At 44.2% G+C, this 24,317-nt stretch overlaps 2 protein-coding genes across 6 annotated transcripts in view; one reads left to right on the plus strand and one right to left on the minus strand.

Moving 5' to 3' along the window:
* Window positions 1-352: 352 nt before the first annotated feature.
* lnpk (lunapark, ER junction formation factor) lies at window positions 353-22,767 on the plus strand. 5 transcript variants are annotated; one of them, XR_014636702.1, is made up of 17 exons: window positions 353-427; window positions 1,978-2,033; window positions 2,515-2,556; window positions 4,195-4,245; window positions 6,399-6,535; window positions 6,933-6,991; window positions 7,268-7,308; window positions 7,581-7,664; window positions 7,937-7,988; window positions 10,459-10,578; window positions 11,528-11,620; window positions 11,913-12,018; window positions 12,241-12,311; window positions 14,901-15,071; window positions 17,528-17,959; window positions 18,010-18,268; window positions 18,397-19,964. XR_014636702.1 is itself a non-coding variant. In XM_084471014.1 (17 exons), the coding sequence occupies exons 2-16, from the start codon at window positions 2,007-2,009 to the stop codon at window positions 20,027-20,029; spliced, it is 1,353 nt and encodes a 450-aa protein (XP_084327140.1). In that variant the 5' UTR covers window positions 353-427; window positions 1,978-2,006; the 3' UTR covers window positions 20,030-20,059; window positions 20,596-22,767. The 5 variants fall into 5 exon arrangements, 2 of the variants coding, with proteins under 2 accessions (XP_084327140.1, XP_084327141.1); XM_084471014.1 differs by lacking the exon at window positions 18,010-18,268 and adding an exon at window positions 20,596-22,767 and having other exon boundaries at window positions 17,528-17,620; window positions 19,824-20,059; XR_014636703.1 differs by lacking the exon at window positions 18,397-19,964 and having other exon boundaries at window positions 17,528-18,002; window positions 18,187-18,214.
* Window positions 22,768-23,492: 725 nt separating this feature from the next.
* The window catches only part of LOC311350633 (acetylcholine receptor subunit alpha-like), a gene marked incomplete at both ends in the record, with an annotated part of 10,873 nt that continues 10,048 nt past the window's right edge, over window positions 23,493-24,317 (minus strand). Inside the window, 2 exons of the mRNA XM_084470697.1 lie at window positions 23,493-23,621; window positions 24,286-24,317. Coding sequence (XP_084326823.1) covers window positions 23,493-23,621; window positions 24,286-24,317 — 161 coding nt within the window. The remainder of the gene's footprint in view (window positions 23,622-24,285) is intronic.

Here is a 24,317-nt window from a genome sequence, read left to right on the forward strand (position 1 = left end):
ATAAGATACTGTTGAACTGATTCAGTATTAGTGCGGTGCTGTCACAGCAGCAGTTTATATCACCTGTACACGGCAGTAGTCCGTGTTTCACCTGACGGGGTGATGTGGAGAGAGGACTCGAATCTCCCTCCGTGGCGCCTGGATACGACGTCAACGCGTTGTAGACGTCACGTTACCGACAAAACATTGTGACGAATATATATATATTTTATATTTTTCATAAATATTTATCTTCGGTCTTTCTTAATCTCCCCAATGCGCCATTCTACTTACTGTATATACTATATATACTTTATGTATACAGTATTTGGAAGAGAAAACCCACGTTGGAACCGGAAGTATCCTGACGTCACCGCTGCGTCCCCGCTGCTAGCTGAAGCTGTCAGTAGCTGTGGACCGTCAGGCCGTCCGGACCGGGGTCACTAATGTAAGTACCTCTACGTTATATTCTCTAGAAGAAGTTATTGAAGCAGCAGCCTGCAATTCCACCCATGCCGCCAAGTCCTGCTCAAGGGTTTACCTTAGTCCCGTTTAAGGCGCTGTCTTGAATCCGCCACCTAGTCCTACCAGTCCCCCTAGTTCCATATAGTCCCCCTAGTCCCCCTTGTCCCCTCTAGTCTCCCTAGTCCCTCTAGTCCCCATATTCCCCCCTAGTCCCCCTAGTCCCTCTAGTCCCCCTAGTTCCATATAGTCCCCCCTTGTCCCCCCTAGTCCCCTCTAGTCCCCCTAGTCCCCCTTGTCCCCCCTAGTCCCTCTAGTCCCCCCTTGTCCCCTCTAGTCCCCCTAGTCCCCTCTAGTCCCCTCTAGTCCCCCTAGTCCCTCGGGTCCCCTCTAGTCCCTCTAGTCCCCCTTGTCCCCTCTAGTCCCCTCTAGTCCCTCTAGTCCCCCTAGTCCCCTCTAGTCCCTCTAGTCCCCCTAGTCCCCCTAGTCCCCCTAGTCCCCTCTAGTCCCTCGGGTCCCCTCTAGTCCCCCTAGTGCCCCTAGTCCCCATAATCCCCCCTAGTGCCCCTAGTCCCTCGGGTCCCTCTAGTCCCTCTAGTCCCCCTAGTCCCTCTAGTCCCCTCTAGTCCCCTCTAGTCCCCCCTAGTGCCCCTAGTCCCCATAATCCCCCCTAGTCTCACCACTGTACACATATACACATATACACAGATATGCAGACATATGGAAGTGTTTAGTTAGGCTGTTGTTGTTGTTAAGGGGCCTCTGTATTCTGCTGTTGGGATGATGGTGTATTTGGTCAATTCACTGTAAACCAGAGCATGAATATCTGTAGAATATCCAATAACATTTCAGTGTTTACCACAGACCAGGTAGGACCAGGTAGCAATGTGTGGTGCCCCCCTGCAGGGTTGGCAACTTTTGGTTTTTGGCCGGAGTGAGATTCTGTAGAATTTTATAATGCTTACTTTATAACAGGGTCCGCGGGTGGAATTGTTGACGGGGGCGGGGTTGTTGGATTGCGGGCGGACGGGATTGTTGTGTTGGATTGCGGGCGGACGGGATTGTTAACGGGGGGGAGGGGGGGTGGGGAGGGTTGGTAAAAGCGGAATTAATTTGTGGCGCTCGTTGTTGAATCTGTGGCGCTGCGCCACACATTGGTCTATGTATGGGAAACACTGCTTTCTTTTTAACTTAAAGTAATACATTCAACTACATGAACTGCTATTGAGATGAGTGTGATAAGGATTTAATAAACGCACGGTCATTATTGTAGAATCTGTCTCACGTCATGTGGGCAGGTATTATTATTGTTTACTAATGTAATTTCATCATATATCCTGCTTCAAAACCTGGGCAAAATAGACATCAAAATGACATCCAATGATATGCATACTATATGCCATTTAATTTAATGGTATGACTGTTAAATGACTGAGTTAAATATGTTCTGAGATAAAAGAAAAATGCAATGACTTGTATGATAAAGCCATTTAATTTAATGTTATTTATGTAACCAAAACTCTTTATATCATAAAGAGCTCAGAGGAAACGGCAGACCTGCAGATATGGGGGCTGTCATATCCAGGTGGAAGGTAAGGAATAGTTTGGGCCTGCATGGATACATTCTACATTGTATTGTGAGCAGTTCACATGTTGTGCTCTGTTAGAGGAGAAATTAAACCTCTTAACCTTATCTGGAATGAAGCCAGCTTCTATTCTGAGCACCGCTGGGAAGTGAGATATACAGAGACGGGATTGGGAGTAATGAGGGAGAGAAAGAAACAGCAGTAGGGGAAAATAGTCATGCGTGCTTGTGTTCAGTATGTGTTTAACTGGTAAATAAAGGATTGGAGGTTTCCACTGTACAATAAATACGGTCTTTCTATTCAATCTTGGTTGTTTCAAATAACGTGTAATTTCAGGTCTGATTTATTATTCATACTGAATATGTGTAAATGTATATGTTGTGTAACATGCAAATTGAGTAATCTCAAAATGATTTGATGTTCCCAACATCAAAGATCTATCTCTCTATATGCCACATTCCTGTTTTTTTCTCTATCTTCTGTTCAGACAAAGCCAACCACAGTTGAAAAACTGGAAAACTTGGATAAGGTACAAACACACTCTTTTGACACTCAAAAAAAACTGTTCTCAACAGAAATTGTATAATTGAATTGCATATCTCATTATCCAGTAAGTAAACTGGTTTCAACAACGACCAAAACGCCATTGTGAAATTATTACTATATGTAATAATATATGTGATCATAAATATCCTTGCTCTCTATGATCACATTTTACACCCCATGCATATTACTACATGTACACTTTTAAACCGTTGACAGCTGTTCAAGGAATGAAAGATGCTGCCGAAATAAATAATGTTGAGGATCAACCAGCCAGTAGCCAACTGGAAGATACCAACATGTGTTGTGTTTACTGCCAACACATGAAACCTTTGTGATGATGCTTTCACTCTCTCTCTCCAGTATCCTCTTTCTTGCTATCCGTAAATTGGCATTGGCAGCATAATGATTGTTAATTTATATTTTGTTATATCATTGAGTATCTATCTTTCCTTTGTGGTTGATTGTTAACATTGACTATGTTGCGTTCAACTTGTGGTTTAAACAAGTCTGATATCGGGAGTTTGTCGATCAATTGACCTCCAATTGAGTTCCCATGCTTAGAGACGAAGAGACCCGCTGAGGGTGCGCAGTCAGCGTTCTTGAATATTACATTTCCTGGTCAAGGGGATTGTTGTTAATTTTGGGTCCATCTGTGAATATTGCTTCAACCAACCGAGATTAATAGACTCGCTCGCTGCACAATTCATGTTCAGTTCTCTCGCGCTGCGTTTCATCAGTTAATAAAAAACACCCTTCTACACTTGCCTCCATCAGGGTTTCCCACAGCACTATACAGCTTAGGCGGCCGCCTACGCAACACACGCCTGCCGCCTTAACTACGTCGCCGTCATCCAAAAAAATGATTGTAAATATTATACAAAAGTATGAAATAGTCTAAACCTCATCCACTCTCTGTGTATAGATCAAGACAGACTTGTGGTCTGACAGCCTGCAATAACCAAGGGCCATTGAATTGTTCATTTTAAAACCAGCGAGGATAGCCTGTTGCCATGCTAGAATCAGCTCAGCCATAAGCAGTGACTGTGATACATATACATGTTTGAGAAATTTCTAAACTTTTTTGCAATCAGATGAGATACAAGCGTTTGAATTGAAAAAAAAAAAAATCAATAATATATTAATAATATCAGTACAAATACAATTGGTATTTGGGGGGGGTGCGCGAATACCGGCCGGAGTTGTTGACGGGGGGGCGGGGGGGGGGGCGTGATTACGGGCTGGCAGAGTTAAACTTAAAAATCGTGTTAAAAATAAGAACAGCGGAATCAATTTGTGGCGCTCGTTGTTCAATGTGTGGCGCTGCGCCACACATTGGTCTATGTATGGGAAACACTGAATACCTAACTTTTAGTGTGTGGCCACTATTGGAGAATGCCACCTAGCCAAGGCAGTTTGTATCCGCTTATGCAGACAAACCAAAGACACAGCTACCGGAGCTATGAAACACTATCCAGATGACATGGACAATGTCAGCAATTTACCTGGGGTCTTAACCGACCAAATCCATTAACATCAGTTCATACAACTTTCCTGACTCGCAAATCTCACTTTCTGTCACTTAACAAGTGTATTGAGACTGGGCTTCTTATTTATTTTGTAGGAGATCAAAGACCGAGAGGAATTCCGAACCAAGAACCAACGGCTGCTGAAGGTAGGCTCCCAGAGCAAGAACTTATCCACAGGGACTTCTACAACTCCACTGGTTCACTTCTTACAAAGCAACCATTCTATTGTAGCAACATCACTGCCCTGGGTCTGATGACTGCTCTAAGACTTCTGGAGTCAGAAGAGATCTGGAACAGTTCTTCCAGAAAACTAGATTCAATAAGACCTGATTCAAGCCACTTTTGTGGGATTCTACTCTCGCACACGATGCAAATTTGTCATTCCCTCGAGTTGAAATATTTGAACTCGCAAACCGTAAGCTTTGCTCGTTTAGTGATTCAGCAAGAAGCAAAACTGATGGGAACAGTTTCGCTTCATGCCGAATCACTAAACGAGCAAAGTTTGCGGTTTGCGCGAGCAGGGGTAGAACATTTGCGTGTGAAGGCACCTTGAGGCTTGAGTATTATTATTAGACATTGTACACATTATTAGCCATACTTGAATGCCTCCACTGTGCACTGTGTGCATGCTGTGTTTGTGCTTGAGATTTCCTCAAATGTGTCTGCAAAGATAGCTCGGCTGAGCCAACCATGTATCAGTGATGAGGAACACAGACTGTTCTGGACATATGTTTGAGAGAAATCTCTCCGAGGCCTGAAGAGGCGCAGCAACATTGTCCCCCTGGTTAGCCCTCTCCCTTCAGTGTGCATGGGCTGGGAACGATGCCAGGAGCCGATCTCCTCACACAGTGGATCGGCCAGAGTTTGTGGCCCATGCCTTAACAAAGTTCACACCAGTTCCATTATTGGGACTTTGAACAGCAGTATATTGCTCATAGCTTAATTGAGACCGGGGATCAAGGTCCTTGGTGGCTTGTCTCAGAACACGTGCGTTGAGGTGGCGCAGGGAGTGACAGACTTCATGCTCTGAACTACTGTCACAGCTGGGGCTCTGTCTGCAAACACCAAAGCAGTTGTCACATCCACCAAAGCAGTTGTCACATCCATTGAGTCCATTGGACTTAATAATAATTGGACTTAATGATTGCCGTTGTCATACCTTTTTCGACTTTGTTGTCACCTTAAGCTCTTTACCAAACAAAATGTGTGCCAGTACGTGGGACCTCTTAGCTATGTCTGTGGACTTTTTTCAATTGGGTAGCAAGGTGATTACCTCGAAGGCGCTCAGAGCACTGTGTCGTTGTATCCTCTGGCATTGATGAGAAACGTGTTTAACACCGTCATTTGAAATGGGGATGGTTGATAACTTTTTGGGCTTTTCCTCCCCAAATTATTCCCAAATTGTCTTGTGGTGCACAGGGCGTAACCATGTTTTGCCAGTAGTATGGAACTTTTAGCTTGAGCGATCTTGTGGGCTACAGTGTATGATACTGTGAGCATGTTGGTGGCCTCAACATGGTTTATCAACCTATAGGCTCTTTAGCCTTCTGCTCAGAAAAGGTCTTGTCCTTGTATATAGCCTGTATCCTCTGTAAAGGTCTTGTCCTTGTATATAGCCTGTATCCTCTGTAAAGGTCTTGTCCTTGTATATAGCCTGTATCCTCTGTAAAGGTCTTGTCCTTGTATATAGCCTGTATCCTCTGTAAAGGTCTTGTCCTTGTATATAGCCTGTATCCTCTGTAAAGGTCTTGTCCTTGTGTATAACCTGTTGTCTGTAAAGGTCTTGTCCTTGTATATAGCCTGTATCCTCTGTAAAGGTCTTGTCCTTGTATATAGCCTGTATCCTCTGTAAAGGTCTTGTCCTTGTATATAGCCTGTATCCTCTGTAAAGGTCTTGTCCTTGTGTATAACCTGTTGTCTGTAAAGGTCTCGAAGGACACATGGAATGAAGCAGAGCCATAATATAAGCCATCATTGAGCTAACATTATGTAATTTTTTTATAACTAAATGGATGGTCATTTAGTGTAGTTGACAGACCTACGACGTGTATATGGTTAAGAGTGGATGCTTGGAATGGTCTGAAACAAACAACCCTTAAGAAAGAGTAAGAGTAAGAAAGACTGTCAACAAGGCGATACTACTTGGTAAACTTAACGGATTGAAACCATCACTATAGATTGCTGGTTAACAGTTTTGGACTCAGTAGTCAATATCGGCAGTGGCAGAAGTGGAGCCTTTGCATTTCTCACCCAGTGTCCATCAATACGTGAATGACAGTCCTGTGTTGTCCCTCCCCAGCTGTGGGTGGGCAGGCTCCTCCTCTACTCCTCGGTGCTGTACCTGTTGACCTGCCTGGTCGTCTACTGGCTCTACCTCCCTGAGCCATGGATCCAGAGGATCGCCATGGCCCTGCCCTTCTTCATGGTCCCTGTGCTGTGAGTATGCAGCATCACATAGGTTCCTATGAAATGGATTTTACAATCAAGTTGCCTAGACTTGCATTTATATATCTTCGGTCGGCATCTAGGGATAATGTTAATGTTCAATTTTTAACTAAATATGGTTAGCTTTCTGCTCTTAGCGCCATATGGACTCATTTCACATTGGTTGCATTGCATGGCATAAGTTTCTAACATTGATTTATCTTTGTCTTTTCATTAATATATACTATACCTCTTACATGTACAGTACTGTTATATCAAGGGTGTTGCTGTAGCTACCAACATACCACAATGGTATGTTTAATACCAATACCAATATTTAATGTTTACTCCTGTGTTTACCCTGCTTTTATACCTTCTCTCATCTGTTGTGTCCATCATTCTCCCTCAGGGTGTGGTTCTCAAGGAAACTGCTGGTGTATCTCTTTTCCAAACGCACAGAACGAAACAGTAAGCATCTCTCCACGGCTGTCGGTTTATGTGTGTTTTTTGGTTTCTTCTTTGTTCTATGTTTTGGTTCCATGTTGTGTTGCAATTTCAGTTCAATGTAAATATACCTCGCAAGCGCTGCTGACGGCAGACTTCATGGTCTGCATGTGCATGGCTACAATACTACACCTTATGTAAACGTGCCACGCTGTCCTAGCCATTACTGAGGCAGGTCTGGAGTTCCCATCTGACCAGTGGTGAGATACTTTGTCACATTGTTTCTGTTTCTACTTTTAGATGATAAATTAGAAGATTTGAAGGTGTCCAAAAGAAAGATTGTAAGTATATGAGTGCCTAATCAGAGCTTGTGAACGGGTGCTAGTTGGGTTGTTCTGTGTGCATGGGGTACCGTGTTGTTGTTTTCTTTCTAAATAATGTGTGAAATGCAGTCCCAACAGCCAGATGAAGGGGCTGTAGTCATTTAGTAACAAACCGTAACATGCATGATGCACTAGCAGTGTTTTAATGAGGGAGATGATAACATCGTATCTATTTCAACTCAGAACTCAAATGTCTAGCTTGAGGTGGAGCTAAAGCTTTTTGTTTTCAGCTGGAGGAAGTGATGGAAACAGAGACCTACAAGAATGCCAAGCTCATCCTAGAACGCTTTGACCCAGAGGCCAAGAAGAAAGCGGTGAGCCCAGTGTTGTGTTCTATTTAAACCCCTACATTCATAGGTTCATGCAGCACCCACTCAGAATGGAGTTCAGCAGGACCACCCTTTATGTTAACGCGTGCGCCGCGAGAAATACTCAAACAACCCCTACCGGATGGGGTAGATTTGGTATTGTGTTGTACTGGTGTCTCTTGTATCTCTGGCATCGCAGCATGGTCGCAGGCGGGCATAAGGGAATTGAAACACATGTTGAACACTTGATCGTAGATGTTTTTCATATGTTTTTGTAGGAGTTGGAGTCCACTCCAGTGCGTCCCCAGATGACTCCACGACCAGGACAAGGTAGAGCCGTGATCCACACAGTAGAACCAATAGGAAGGTAGAGCCGTGATCCACACAGTAGAACCAATAGGAAGGTAGAGCCGTGATCCACACAGTAGAACCAATAGGAAGGTAGAGCCGTGATCCACACAGTAGAACCAATAGGAAGGTAGAGCCGTGATCCACACAGTAGAACCAATAGGAAGGTAGAGCCGTGATCCACACAGTAGAACCAATAGGAAGGTAGAACCAATAGGAAGGTAGAACCAATAGGAAGGTAGAACCAATAGGAAGGTAGAACCAATAGGAAGGTAGAACCAATAGGAAGGTAGAGCCGTGATCCACACAGTAGAACCAATAGGAAGGTAGAGCCGTGATCCACACAGTAGAACCAATAGGAAGGTAGAGCCGTGATCCACACAGTAGAACCAATAGGAAGGTAGAACCGTGATCCAATAGGAAGGTAGAGCCGTGATCCACACAGTAGAACCAATAGGAAGGTAGAGCCGTGATCCACACAGTAGAACCAATAGGAAGGTAGAGCCGTGATCCACACAGTAGAACCAATAGGAAGGTAGAGCCGTGATCCACACAGTAGAACCAATAGGAAGGTAGAACCGTGATCCACACAGTAGAACCAATAGGAAGGTAGAGCCGTGATCCACACAGTAGAACCAATAGGAAGGTAGAGCCGTGATCCACACAGTAGAACCAATAGGAAGGTAGAACCGTGATCCAATAGGAAGGTAGAGCCGTGATCCACACAGTAGAACCAATAGGAAGGTAGAACCAATAGGAAGGTAGAACCAATAGGAAGGTAGAGCCGTGATCCACACAGTAGAACCAATAGGAAGGTAGAGCCGTGATCCACACAGTAGAACCAATAGGAAGGTAGAGCCGTGATCCACACAGTAGAACCAATAGGAAGGTAGAGCCGTGATCCACACAGTAGAACCAATAGGAAGGTAGAGCCGTGATCCACACAGTAGAACCAATAGGAAGGTAGAGCCGTGATCCACACAGTAGAACCAATAGGAAGGTAGAGCCGTGATCCACACAGTAGAACCAATAGGAAGGTAGAGCCGTGATCCACACAGTAGAACCAATAGGAAGGTAGAGCCGTGATCCACACAGTAGAACCAATAGGAAGGTAGAGCCGTGATCCACACAGTAGAACCAATAGGAAGATAGAACCAATAGGACAGTAGAAGTGTGTGTCCACACAGTAGAACCAATAGGAAGGTAGAACCAATAGGACAGTAGAAGTGTGTGTCCACACAGTAGAACCAATAGGAAGGTAGAACCAATAGGACAGTAGAAGTGTGTGTCCACACAGTAGAGCCAATAGGAAGGTATAACCAATAGGAAGATAGAACCAATAGGACAGTAGAACCAATAGGAAGATAGAACCAATAGGACAGTAGAAGTGTGTGTCCACACAGTAGAGCCAATAGGAAGGTAGAACCCTATATATATCAGACCAATGACATTTAGAATGACCCCGGTGTGCGTATCACTAACAAAGTGAACTGCCTCAACACGGCAGGAGCCAGGAGGCCTTTCCCTCTGACTAGAGGCTTTAAATCAGGGGTCTCAAACTCAATTTCACCCCGGGCCACATAAACATTATGGTTGCCCTCAAAGGGCCAGTTGCAACTGTAAGACTATATAATTTAACTATTTCTTAAGATACTGTTAAATAACTCTGCATTTGACTATTATTTATTCAAGTGTACAAATATAAATTGCATACTTGTACATACATTTACCAGTGGCGGCTGCTGCTGGCCTACATCATATAAATTGTCAATTTATTTATGTAAATTCTGCTCTCTGTTCCTTTTCAAGCTCTGTCATACCAACTAGCTGTCTTTTCCAGTGACTTGACCAGTGTCCTCTCAATGGCCAGCAGAGCTAGGCTGCTTAAACGGCCTTGGTCCATTGTGTAACGGGTGTAGGACTTGAGCCGCTTTAAACAGGAGAAGCTACTTTCACACACACACAAACACCTGCAGATGTAGCTCCAATTCTTGCCACTATTAAGAACAGCTTGTAAAGCTGAGGCATTGCACTGTCCAACTCCATGTCTTTAAGGAACACCAAGAAATCACACAGCTTTCCCCTGTCACCCTGCAAGTCCTGATCTGAATACAGGACTTACCAAAACGATATTAAACTCGAAGGAAATGTGGGAATTCTGTTAAACTGAAACAAGGAATTGTGTGTGTAAGTGTATGAAATGTACGATGAAAATAACCACACCACACCTGGTGGCATGTCATGGGACCTTTTTAATAAAGATTTTTTTTTTTGAAGATTTTCAAATTCATTTGAAGCTATCGCGGGCCACATAAAATGAGGTAGCGGGCTGCATTTGGCCCGCGGGGCACGAGTTTGAGACCCCTGCTTTAAATCCTGAATCTGAATCGGTTTGTCTTGGTACTGCTGACGAGGCTTTGCTGCCCCCCCCCCCCCCCCCCCCCCCCCTCAGAGATTCGTCAGAGGGGCGTGGCCATGAGGCCCATCCCGATGGCGGGCCCGGCTGGTATGGTGATGATGACCCCGCCCCCCGGGGTACGCCCTCCAATGACCCCAGGCGCCACAGCGATGGGTAAGGGAGTGCCCACACGGGTACACGATGTCACAGAGAAGGAAAGTTTTGTGTTTGGCAAGGTAAAGAATTGTGCGCCCACCCTGTCCTCGTAGGGTCAGGGTCAGGGTTAGGTTCCCATGCCGTGATGTTCCCCATGGGGACAGTTTACCACTGTAACATATTTCAGCCATAATATTCTCCCATAGCCACAATACTGAGTAAACATAACATAAGCCTTAAGACTGCTGCACAACCAGGCATCATACATCATCATACTTAGATGAAAGGGGGCGGGCTTTTAAAGCCACAGAACACGCCCACCTCTACCTTCTTATTTAACTCGGACTCCGCCATCTGGAGATCAGAATCTCTCGGCGGCGTATCCTGAATGCTAAGCTTTGAGACGCTCCGCGCGTGTTATTTACGATCCCTCTCCTTTTGTTTCATAGACGATAGACAATAGACCAATAACCTTAACCAAATAAAGTGAGTTAAAAGCGATCCTGTCTCGGCGGCCATTCCTGGACCAAAATCCACAACACCACACGGCTGTCCCTGGCTGCCACAGAGCCACTCTGTGGCGTTAAACATGGAGAACCCTGTTCCCTTAGAACCCCCTGACCCTGAGGGTCACCCCCAGGGTCTAGTTCTGGTGGTTCAGATACAGGGGAACCCAATACCATTAGCACCAGTCAGTTCACCCGCCCCAACTGACCCAACTCCAATCCTAAACACCCCGACCGTGGCCACATGAGCCATCTCTGACTCTCAACGTTCTCAATGTACTCTCTCCCCGCCCCCCCCCCCCCCCTCTCTGTGGCTCCTTTGGTCTTGTTTGTGAATATGGGTGAGTTTTAGTAGGTTATGTTACTTTAGGTTTTCCTCTGTGAATATGAGCCGTCTTACCACAGAAGAGTAACGTAGAAGGTCCATCATGTCTGTGTTTCCTCCCTGGTCCCTCTCTCAGCTCCAGGGGGTCCCCCTGAGAGATCTGCTCTGTCAACCCCTGTCCACCTGGGGGCCATACACCGAACGCCCTGCTCTCCCATCCCCGGTGAAGGTAGGCTTCCAGTCCGGCTATCCACCGAGAAGGCTAGCTTGTGTCATTTAAAAAAACACAGAACAGTACAGAATATGTCAACATTTACCTTACTTAGCAAATAGTTTTATGCAAAGGGACTGAAGCTAAGAACAATCAAGGCACACAATCAAATTTGGTGTTGTGCTGCTAAACCACATAAAACAACTGCAGGTGGTAGTAGCCATAGGACTCAAGAAGAACCAAGTGTGGAAATGGAGATTTGTAAGAATCTAAGAGTGTGTTTGTGTGTGGATGACCCTGCCTTCCCCAGGCATGCACCCTCCCGGGCCCCCGCTAGCCAGGCCCGTGCTGCCCAGAGAGCGGGGGGCAGTGGACCGCGTCATAGAGTACCTGGTGGGGGACGGCCCCCAGAACAGGTGAGCAACGCTGCTTCAATGTACAATCAACCAGGCAGGGTACCAGCTCGGTAATGGACTCATGTGGTTGCCTTTTTTTTTTTTTTGAAACCCACTGATACTCGGGGACGTCTGAGAAGATTCCCTCTGAAGAAACATGTTCCAATCCAGTGACGTTAAGAGAGATGAATGAGCGCAGGATGGTTTAAATGATCCTGACCCATTGTCTTTGTGTGTTTCTAGATATGCTCTCATCTGCCAGCAGTGTTTTTCTCACAACGGGATGGCTCTGAAAGAGGAGTTTGAATATATAGGTAACAAAATGCATTGTTTACTCATGGTACTATCTCAATACACAGACACGTTCCGCTTTATTTCTCATGTGATCCATGCATGGTCATGAATGAAGGATATTGACATGGTTTATATTATTTATGCATGCCATTAAGCCATGGCTACTTAGTCGTTAAAGGTAAACTATATTGTTTCTGCTGCTAGGGGTCTCAATCAAAATGATAAGAAAAGACGTCTGCCCTCTGTGAGAGCAGAACTCGTGTTCACGGATGAGTTAATGTATTAAAGCTGTGTTAACAGCTGTAGATAATGTTGTGTGGGGTCTTCTAGTGCTGTGGTCAATGGGTAAGACAATCATAATGAATGTAACTGTATGACGTTACCATACCCATTACTGTGTTTCCCACAGAATAGTATGCTAACCACCACCCCACATGCTAAGTCTTTACAAGTTACAGGCAGATAAAAAAACTGCGTGGCCCGTAAGCACATGGACTATAAAATGTAATTTTAACTGGTTATACATAGACTATATGATACAGTTTAATTGATTTAACAGAGACTGTATAATACAGGTTAAACTGAATTAACAGAGTGTATAATACAGGTTAAACTGAATTAACATAGACTATATAATACAGGTTAAACTGAATTAACAGAGTGTATAATACAGGTTAAACTGAATTAACATAGACTATATAATACAGGTTAAACTGAATTAACAGAGTGTATAATACAGGTTAAACTGAATTAACAGAGTGTATAATACAGGTTAAACTGAATTAACATAGACTATATAATACAGGTTAAACTGAATTAACAGAGTGTATAATACAGGTTAAACTGAATTAACAGAGTGTATAATACAGGTTAAACTGAATTAACATAGACTATATAATACAGGTTAAACTGAATTAACAGAGTGTATAATACAGGTTAAACTGAATTAACAGAGACTATATAATACAGGTTAAACTGAATTAACAGAGTGTATAATACAGGTTAAACTGAATTAACAGAGTGTATAATACAGGTTAAACTGAGTTAACAGAGACTATATAATACAGGTTAAACTGAATTAACAGAGTGTATAATACAGGTTAAACTGAGTTAACAGAGACTATATAATACAGGTTAAACTGAATTAACAGAGTGTATAATACAGGTTAAACTGAGTTAACAGAGTGTATAATACAGGTTAAACTGAATTAACATAGACTATATAATACAGGTTAAACTGAATTAACAGAGTGTATAATACAGGTTAAACTGAATTAACATAGACTATATAATACAGGTTAAACTGAATTAACAGAGTGTATAATACAGGTTAAACTGAATTAACAGAGTGTATAATACAGGTTAAACTGAATTAACATAGACTATATAATACAGGTTAAACTGAATTAACAGAGTGTATAATACAGGTTAAACTGAATTAACAGAGTGTATAATACAGGTTAAACTGAATTAACATAGACTATATAATACAGGTTAAACTGAATTAACAGAGTGTATAATACAGGTTAAACTGAATTAACAGAGACTATATAATACAGGTTAAACTGAATTAACAGAGTGTATAATACAGGTTAAACTGAATTAACAGAGTGTATAATACAGGTTAAACTGAGTTAACAGAGACTATATAATACAGGTTAAACTGAATTAACAGAGTGTATAATACAGGTTAAACTGAGTTAACAGAGACTATATAATACAGGTTAAACTGAATTAACAGAGTGTATAATACAGGTTAAACTGAGTTAACAGAGACTATATAATACAGGTTAAACTGAATTAACAGAGTGTATAATACAGGTTAAACTGAGTTAACAGAGACTGTATAATCAGGGGTGCACTTAACTGGTACGCAAGTACGCATGCACGCCCATAATTAGGATATAATAATAACGGAGCCGGAGCAGAAGAAAATAGTTTTCTTTTTCTTTATAATACAGGAGTTAACATAGACTATATAATACAGGTTTAAGTGATTAAACCTGTATAATTCAGGTTCAACTGACTTTTGATATGTGTACATTGATAGAAACTATGGCAGGCTTTTGTCACCACAAAGCGTCACCAAAAGCAGTACTCATCTCCTTCCAGAACGTGTATCCCATTCAGGTTTTGGGCATTTCTGGCATCTGTAATCCTGATTCGTGAGTTCTGCATTGATTCTGTTCAGGAAATCTCTGTGGGTAAAACGAAATGTAAATAAAAAAGGAGCTGCCCAAGGTAAGTCTGGATGGTAACTCGACTCGGTGGCTGGCATGAGCCACTGGGCACACCAGCACATGGCAGCTAGATCCATATGATCAAAGGAACAAATCAGCTCTGGATTACGGTTTTTCAGGTTTCCTCGGATGTAGGGGGGCAAAGGGAATCGAACATTCACATGCGACCTCACCAAATGTAACGGACCGCACCTTGAATAAAGCTACGGGTTAAGAAAATAAAGAAATTGAAAGTTTTCATCAAGGAAATGTTACATATCATACCATTCAAACACACCGTTAATCCGTGGGTCAGCTCTGGAGTGGACATGTGTGACAGCGCTGATCTTTTGCTCTGTTGTTGTCTTGTTCCTCCTCCTCCTCGTTCAGCTTTCCGCTGTGCGTACTGTTACTTCATGAACCCGGCCCGCAAGACGCGGCCCCAGGCCCCCAGGCTGCCAGAGTTCAGCTTCGAGAGGAGGCTGAGGGCCGAGTCCCCGACCCCAGGGCCGGCGCCTCATCCCGGCTCGGAAACAGAGGAGAGCGCCGCCCCGTCTGGAGGTACTGACGAGTGGACCCACAGCAGGCCGCTTCACTTAGGCTTCAAAGAGCACCTGTTTTGCCACACCCGAGATTGATTAGTCATTTTATACTGCTCATCACTATTGTGAATACGATGATCAAGGAGGTAGAGGCTTTCATTAGTTGTACAATTATAACATTTAATAACGGATGCGACATTTTAGATCTTCTTTAACATGTTCCGTCAAAGCACGAGTAGAGATGTAGTGATGTATAGCTCTGCTGTCTGCACCTGTTTGCTGGGTTTGCTTCTTTCTCCTCTATTCTTAACCCCCCCCACTGCAGAACTTGATGAATACATTTGTATTTAGTCCATACAATGCATATACAGAGAATTGGACTGTTTTAGTATTTATGAGCACATTTGAGGTGGAATGTGCACATTATTATACAATAACCTGGTTCTGTCCATGCTCATGGTTAGCTACACTAACGTACTCTGAACCAATTCAATGATATCATGTAATAAGCCTCAGGCGTTAATATAGGCGTTACTATAGGCATCACTACAGGCCTCTCTCAGGTGTTACTACAGGTGTTACTACAGGCCTCTCTCAGGCGTTACTACAGGCCTGTCTCAGGTGTTACTACAGGCCTGTCTCAGGTGTTACTACAGGCCTGTCTCAGGTGTTACTACAGGCCTGTCTCAGGCGTTACTACAGGCCTGTCTCAGGTGTTACTACAGGCCTGTCTCAGGTGTTACTACAGGCCTGTCTCAGGCGTTACTACAGGCCTGTCTCAGGTGTTACTACAGGCCTGTCTCAGGTGTTACTACAGGCCTGTCTCAGGTGTTACTATAGGTGTTACCACAGGCCTGTCTCAGGTGTTACTACAGGTGTTACTACAGGCCTGTCTCAGGTGTTACTACAGGCCTGTCTCAGGTGTTACTACAGGCCTGTCTCAGGTGTTACTACAGGCCTGTCTCAGGTGTTACTACAGGCCTGTCTCAGGTGTTACTACAGGCCTGTCTCAGGTGTTACTACAGGCCTGTCTCAGGTGTTACTACAGGCCTGTCTCAGGTGTTACTACAGGCCTGTCTCAGGTGTTACTACAGGCCTGTCTCAGGTGTTACTACAGGCCTGTCTCAGGCGTTACTACAGGCCTGTCTCAGGTGTTACTACAGGCCTGTCTCAGGTGTTACTACAGGCCTGTCTCAGGTGTTACTACCGGCCTCTCTCAAGCGTCACTACCGGCCTGCGACAGCCACAGTTACCTGATTTGTTGATGTATTGATTGCTGGCGAGATGAAGAGACATGGCATGCTACTTTATGAATGCTTTTATATAGGTGTTAGTGGACCCTAATACAGTATTTGAAGACTCATTCCAGAAATTCAGCCTTGGTGCAGAATTACAGCCACTACGCGCCAGTCCCACAATGAGCTTTCTGTATCTGTGTCTGTAGCTTTAAATGCTAATGAGGAGGAGAGCTGGAGGGTGGGGGTGTGGCCCTGAGCAGCTTGCGGCCACGGTACCATGCACTCGGGTTTACAGTGGCTGGATCGCAATGGCTCGGATTCATAATATCATCCGGAGGCGCACACAGCTTTTGGCCGTGTTCTGTAAATATTCTAGAACACTCCGGGTGCTCCGGCGGGAGTCCTGGAACTCTATATCTAAATAATATCATATTCTATATAGATATAATATATATTATCACAGCCAAAAGCTGTGTGCGCCTCCAGATGATATTATGAATCTCAAACGACTGCGTCGGGTTCTCTGACGTCTCTGGTACATCCACAACAAGACCCGTAGTGGGGGTTATCTCGGCCATGGTTGAGAAGGAATTGAGGGGAAAGGAACTTTGGCTTTGACTCCCTGAAGTCCAGATTGAACCGCGACATGGAGGAGAAAGGGATTGTTGCCCTGGCGCCGCTGCCCTGGTGGCGGGGCTCCGGTGGGAGACAATCCCGGGCAACAATCCCTTTCTCCTCGCGGTTCAATCTGGTCTTCGTTGTGGAAGTGCCAGAGATGTCAGAGAACCCGACGCAGTCTAGTCTTTTCACCAAATGGGAGCTTTACACAAGCTTGCGTTATTGTGTTGCATGTTATGCGCCATAACACCAACAGCAGAATGGTTATTCAAATAAAGTTAGAGTTACAGTGTGTGTATTCACACACACATGTGGCACTCGCACGGTCGTAGCTCATTGTCTCATTGGCGGGCCAAATTCTCTGGGCGGGCCAAGCAGAGAAAGGGGAGGTAACCTTGCCCCTTATGATGACATACGGGGCAAATTCGAAATCTGAAAAAAAATAGCCTACCCTAGCTTTAAGAGACATTAAAGTAATCGTTGTGTTTTGGAATGGATTTGGAATGACCCACGTATCTAAGAAGTATATACATGTAATGGGGAAGTACAAGTGGCGGTGTAAGCATCATCATTGCTGAACCTTTAAGCTCAGCCTTTAATGGTGTGATTCTGCCTCTAGCTAGTGCCCCGACTCCATGGACCTCTGTCCACAGCTTTATCCAGAGCCAGCAGCACCCAGAGCACCCTCTGGCACAGCCCTTGCAGAACCCAGGTTCCCCGCTCTCCTATCTCCTCTCTCATCTCCTTCTCTTCTCCCCTGCTTTGTCTGATTTTCATTCAATCTCAATTGCTGAAGCTAATTCCCCCCCCCCCACACCCTGTGGAGTCCTGCTCTGCTGTAGAAGAAGTAACGTTATAGATGGCCCCTAAAGCACACTAACACACCGTCTCTTTCCCTGGGTCAATCTGGGGCAACATCTGGAGAGATTCTACTGTCTGAATGGCATTTAGTGCTTAGTATAACAAAAAGCTGTGAGTCCACAGACCAACATGGAAGCAGTATGTTTTTATAACTGAACAGAGCCTAGGTTGTCAGGTCAAAGGTCGTCAGGTCAATGCTGCGGTAGGGGAGAGCCAAACTGAACAGAGCCTAGGTCAAAGGTCAATGCTGCGGTAGGAGAGAGTTATAACTGAACAGAGCCTAGGTCGTCAGGTCAAAGGTTGTCAGGTCAAAGGTCAATGCTGCGGTAGGAGAGAGTTATAGCTGAACAGAGCCTAGGTCGTCAGGTCAAAGGTCAATGCTGCGGTAGGAGAGAGTTATAACTGAACAGAGCCTAGGTCGTCAGGTCAAAGGTCGTCAGGTCAAAGGTCAATGCTGCGGTAGGAGAGAGTTATAACTGAACAGAGCCTAGGTCGTCAGGTCAAAGGTCAAAGGTCGTCAGGTCAAAGGTAGGAGAGAGTTATAACTGAACAGAGCCTAGGTCGTCAGGTCAAAGGTCGTCAGGTCAAAGGTAGGAGAGAGTTATAACTGAACAGAGCGTTTGTCAGGTCAAAGTCGTCGGGTAAATTCTGCGGTAGGAGAGAGATGTACAAACATTTAATTTGTTATTATTCCTGATCTATGGTAGATGGTTGGTTGAGGAATTAGGATATTTCTACAATGCTACGAAGAACTGATGGTCAATCTGCCTATTTAGGGCATTAAATCCAAACACGCTCTTAACGAGTTGAACACATCATTTAGCTGAAAGCACAGCTGAAGGCATATCTTTACATCCCCGTAACTCTTTATCGTCTTAAAGCCTCAGCATCGCCATGTTGTTTAGACCCCCCCTCCCCCTGGGGTTCATCTCTATTATAACTCAGTTGGCCCCCTGGTGGCTGAGGTGAACCCCACAGGCGGACCATAGTGTGTACCTTAGCCCTCCTTGTGTCTGTGGACTCAGTCAGGGGTCCGTCAGTCCTACGGCTCCTTACCTGGCAGGACTATTCGTCCGTGGGGTCGCAATGATTTCAGTGTTGCTGTCCTTGGTGTGTGACTGTTGATGTGTCTAACATGGACGGTGTGTGTGTGACTATTTATAACCCATGGGGGTTTGAATGTGCCAGCGTGGGGTGTTTTCTGTCAGAGCAGCACCTGGGGTGGAATGCGGGGAGTTCAATGGATGCGTGTCCCTCTCTTTGGGATGCAGAGCCTCCATCAGCTGTTTAATCTTCTGCTTTTCCCTTTAACCGGATCAATGTTAACAGATTCACATTCAAATTCCATCTTTTGATCGCCTCATGTCCGAATGAACTTATTTGACTCTGCGTTATTAAAGCCAAATCAAACACAAAAAAAATCATCCTGGCGCAGTCGCATTTAATGAAGACCGGGAAAGATGGTGCGATCTCTAAGGAATATGTTGGTGTTTTTGCACTTGTAAATAGTTAACCGCGTTTGTAGCCTACACTCAGATGTCGGATTATGCAAATTATTCTAAATAAGTCCACACTCCCTGCGTGGTCCTGCCTACTCCAATGAACCGAGAAGGCCGGCTCCTTGATGAAGGCAGAATATACCCCTCCGATCTACACAGGCAAGACAGCGAAGTTGCAGGCTGTGTCAAGCTATTAAACATAGACTATATAATACAGATTCAACTGACTTTTGATATGTGTACATCGATAGAAACTATGGCAGGCTTTTGTCACCACAAAGTGTCACCAAAAGCAGTACTCTTCGAGTTCAAGAACGTGTGTCCCATTCAGATTTTGGGTATTCCTGGCATCCGTAATCCTGATTTTCGTAGGTTAGATTGGTGCTTGCCCTGGACACTGGTTTATTTGTGTTTGGTTCATCTTTAAGGAGTCTATAATTCAGTTGATGCTCTTGTTTCCGTCTCTTCATCAATCTCATTTTCTCCTGTTCCCGCGATCCCATCCTCTGCTTCTCGTTTGTTTCTTCACCTCTCTGCCTTTCTGTCTCGCCCCAGACGAGAGGGAGGTAGGGGAAGAGGAGGAGTCTGGCAGGCAGGTGGTGGACAACAGCCAATCAGAGGAGTCCCTGCAGCAGAAAGAGGAGGAGGAGGAGGAGGAGGCACAGCGTACTGAAGAACCAATGGAAGAAGCTGGACCGGAGGAGGCTCCTTGTGCCTCCTCCGGCCAAGAAGCAGAAGTACAAGCGTCAGATCTGCAGTGAGAACCTGAGGATGAACCCCTCTTCTCCCAGGTGGGGAAAGGCAATCTGTTGAGGCGTTGATGATGACCTAACTGTGGGTAATGCTAATAGTCTTTAGTTCCCTTTAGTTCTATCCAGCCATGTTCAGTTTCTTTATTAGAAAGCCTCCGTCTCCAGTAGTTTGCTGGTCAGAATGTCTCCATGGCCTCAGAATGCTCTAAGTGAATCATTGGCTTCTTGTTGGCTACAGACTTCTCCTCAAATAACAGATGCCATTTAAGTTCTTCATGGCACATATCTAGATGGCTACTAGGGATTCGGCCAAGAAGCTGTGGTGACTATGGTTTAGGTTACGATGGTTTCTGCCAATCAGAAAGTGGTTTAATATATCTTAGACTTGATCAAAATATAGAATGCACATAGCCTACTATAGGAAACAAGGATTTGATTGGCCATATGTATAACGTCAGTCTATGATGTATTTTCGCCTCCAATAGTGCGACTCTATTTCCCTTACAAATTGAGGCCTTATCGACACATTCTCACAAAGTTATTTCCCCCTCTGTTTTTAAATGGATTGCTTCTAGAGAATCTCTCCTTCCAGCCATAAGAACTGAGGAGCCTGTCTCAGAGGGGCCAGTCCAACACATGATGAAGGACATGCTACCATGGGATTCAACTAAACACAACTATATTCTACCATTGTTTGTATGTTTTTGGCACATGCATTATGAGTGAAACAACAATATAAGACTACATGGCAGACTTTTTCAAAGCTTTGTTTTCAGTCACTTTAAACACAGAGAACTACTACCATGTTTCATTACCGTAAACGTGTGAACCAGGCCTGAAGTCATTATCTGATTGGATTTCTTTTTGGATAATTAACGCCTATTTGGGGTTTGAAGAAGGAACTAGTAAGGGCTGCCATTGGGGCACCACACACTTAAATATTATGAATTATTTATTGTATTTATGCTATTAGTAGTAGTAGAGAAATGGTTAGAATATGTAGCAAATTCTGGAACATTGTTCTGATTTCTGATGAGTTTTAAGTTATTTGATTTGTTGACTATAGCATGGGCTTGCCTTAACGATAATTTAAAGTAACTGAAAAGTATAATTATTGTAATCATTGTCTCACTTTTAATTTGGATCTTAAACACTATATTTATATAGTGGGGGGGCGATACTTATGATGTGACCATAAGGAGGATATTGTTTTATGAGCTAGGAGTCACGACTAGAACGGTCTCCATCCGTCTACCAAAGACTGGCTCCCGCAACAGCCTCTGTTAACCAGGTGGTCAGGTTCAACTGATTCAGAGAGGTGAACTCCAACAGCCTCTGTTAACCAGGTGGTCAGGTTCAACTGATTCAGAGAGGTGAACTCCAACAGCCTCTGTTAACCAGGTGGTCAGGTTCAACTGATTCAGAGAGGTGAACACCAACAGCCTCTGTTAACCAGGTGGTCAGGTTCAACTGATTCAGAGAGGTGAACACCCTCACCCTCTGTTAACCAGGTGGTCAGGTTCAACTGATTCAGAGAGGTGAACACCCTCACCCTCTGTTAACCAGGTGGTCAGGTTCAACTGATTCAGAGAGGTGAACACCAGCACCCTCTGTTAACCAGGTGGTCAGGTTCAACTGATTCAGAGAGGTGAACACCAGCACCCTCTGTTAACCAGGTGGTCAGGTTCAACTGATTCAGAGAGGTGAACACCAGCACCCTCTGTTAACCAGGTGGTCAGGTTCAACTGATTCAGAGAGGTGAACACCAGCACCCTCTGTTAACCAGGTGGTCAGGTTCAACTGATTCCATCAGAGAGGTGAACACCACTAGTTTGGACTTATTCCTGTGTGACTCATAGAAATGAACACGCACAACACATTGACTGAATACTAAAATGTGTGCCGGTAATTTCTTGTCTATTTATTTCTCCCATAATCAGAATGTAGGATCCTGTTATTGTCTTGTCAACATAATATACCATTAATCCATATGTACATCTTATCCTACATTTTAAAAACTTTGTGCGTGTATTTGGCGATAGGCACTAAGATCATCCATATCCACTGTCTAACTCCCATAACTACCTTTCATCTGAAATAAGTTGTTTTAGGGGTTTCCTTTGAGCTAATTAATCTGCTTTATCCAAACTAGTCAGTTTAGGCCTTCAGAAGCCAGCTGTTCTTTATCCTACTTGTACAATCTTTTCAGACAATTTCTGACATTTTAATTTAATTTATTTAGAAATGAGTCCTATTCTAGCTGCTCTAGATGATTTTACTGAAGGTACCATTTACTCTAGGCTATATGCACCCAGCAGTCCTGTATGTAGAGAGTGTGAAACCAGTGCTGTTGGGTGACACCTTGTACAGTGTTTGTTAGCTAGCATCACTTTTTAACGTTGTAACAGACACTGTTTTAGATATATTATTTCAGATTAGCCAGTGTTGTTCTGGTTGTTTTGGTTGGCACCTTTTGCAGTCCCTCCGTGTGCCTTGGCTGCTATGATATGTGTTTACATTGTATATTATCGTAGCGCTAATGTAAAGCAGATCACAGTTGATTAACCCTGATGGCAATGTTGGACTAATTATTTATTAAAATGCTGGTTCAATTCAATGTCACATCATTGCTTTATAAGCTCTCAATTGCCATGTCTGTTGAATTAGGTTTTCAAGCATATGACTGCTTTTGCAGGTTCAGTATTTTTGCCAATTCTGGATTAACTGTTTGCCACCTAATAAACTTTGTAAACATTGCAATTGATATAGTGTCATGATTTTGTTATTGGTTAATGCTGTATCCCTGGTGGGGATGTGCGTTTTGTAATGGTGTCGTCTTGAGGGCCCGAGGGGCCTCTGGTGGTGATCAGGCCATCAATCTGAAGGGAAGCACATACTATGTGATTTACACATTACTTTATTTATTGAAACTTATTTTTATACAGTACAGTACATATATACTTTTTTTATGCGCTGCATACAAACAGGACATACACAGGGTACAGACACATGGGGATTTAACAGACTCTATAGTTCCACCCATTCATGTTTTTTATAGATTTTTATAGGCCGGGAAACTCAATCTAAGCCATGCCTCAATGTGTCAACAATGTGTAAACAAGTAGAAAACAATCCAATCATTGAATCATATGATATGCCAGAATAACACTAAGTAATATGACTTAGTGCTGGTGCTTAATGAAGTAGATATACATGTCATATCATCCATATGGGAAGACGTATTGGTGTGTCTTACCCGGTCCGCCAAATGCTTCGCTTGTCTTAGCTTAGTCTTTGGATATATGTTTGGGTCTTTATGACCTGGAATTATTAATCAGCTAAATGAACTGCGTCATACACAAAAAAAAAAAAGTGTGTTATGAAAAGGTGAACTACACACTCCGGAGTCCTTCTCTGTGTGTTGCGCTCCGTCTGCAGTTTGCACCGCCGTCCTTCAGAGCAGCCGTCCTCGCTACAGCGTGTTGAGCTCGATGAGCCGTCCGGCGAACACCCCCAGCGTTCCGATGATGCACACGGCCATGAACACGCACAGGAGGATGTGGTCCAGCACCATGGCAACGAACTTCCACTCCTCGGCCGCCTGGAGGGGTTGGGGGACTCGGGGTCAACAACAAGGGCCGTGCCGCCGCACATACAAGACCACTGACTGAGCCATGTGGATATACGACCCCTCTGGTCAGTAAGGAGCTTCTGGTTAATCCTCGGTTCGGTTAGAATTGTACACATTAGGGATCACTGTCCGATACCTTAGTGCTCCAGTCTAACGCTATAACAGTATCTACTCTGCGTTGATCGAAGAGCATCAGTACTTGTCAGGTTCCCGAAAATGGCATCTAGGACGACATAGGATGCAGTGCAGTACTCAATTTCTTTGACAACTTATTTTGTTTCTTTTCCATGATTTCCAGATTTTTTTGTTGGAAGCTTGCCAGGTGTTTTCAGCGGGTTGTAAAGTTGAAAACCAATAGCATCTATGCAGTCATCTTTACATTGATGCACACCCAATTTAGTTAGTTTGGTCCTCTGTCCTGCCCATTTACATACCTCAAGCAAAGTGCGCGCAGCCGGAAGCGTGAACAAATTTACTCCCCGTCACCTCCACTCACGTGACCTCCACCGCTTAGTGCTGCACTCTGGTGCAACATTTCAAAATGACTTGAATGAATGAAACAGATTTCCATGTTGTAACACTTGTGTCCTGACAGTCCTGGAGACGTGTGGCTGAGGGGGCAGTGTGGACTCACGCTGTTGGCCTCCTCGTCTGACTTCATGGTCT

The sequence above is a fragment of the Micromesistius poutassou genome (assembly GCF_964030765.1).
Source record: "Micromesistius poutassou genome assembly, chromosome: 7".
In the NCBI taxonomy this organism is placed as follows: Eukaryota; Metazoa; Chordata; class Actinopteri; order Gadiformes; family Gadidae; genus Micromesistius; species Micromesistius poutassou.

Coding starts and splice junctions, on each gene's coding strand:
- lnpk (XM_084471014.1), top strand. CDS start 2,007: ATGGGGGCTGTCATATCCAGGTGGAAG. Junction 2,034..2,514: donor CTGTCATATCCAGGTGGAAG/GTAAGGAATAGT, acceptor TCTTCTGTTCAG/ACAAAGCCAACCACAGTTGA. Junction 4,246..6,398: donor AGAACCAACGGCTGCTGAAG/GTAGGCTCCCAG, acceptor GTCCCTCCCCAG/CTGTGGGTGGGCAGGCTCCT.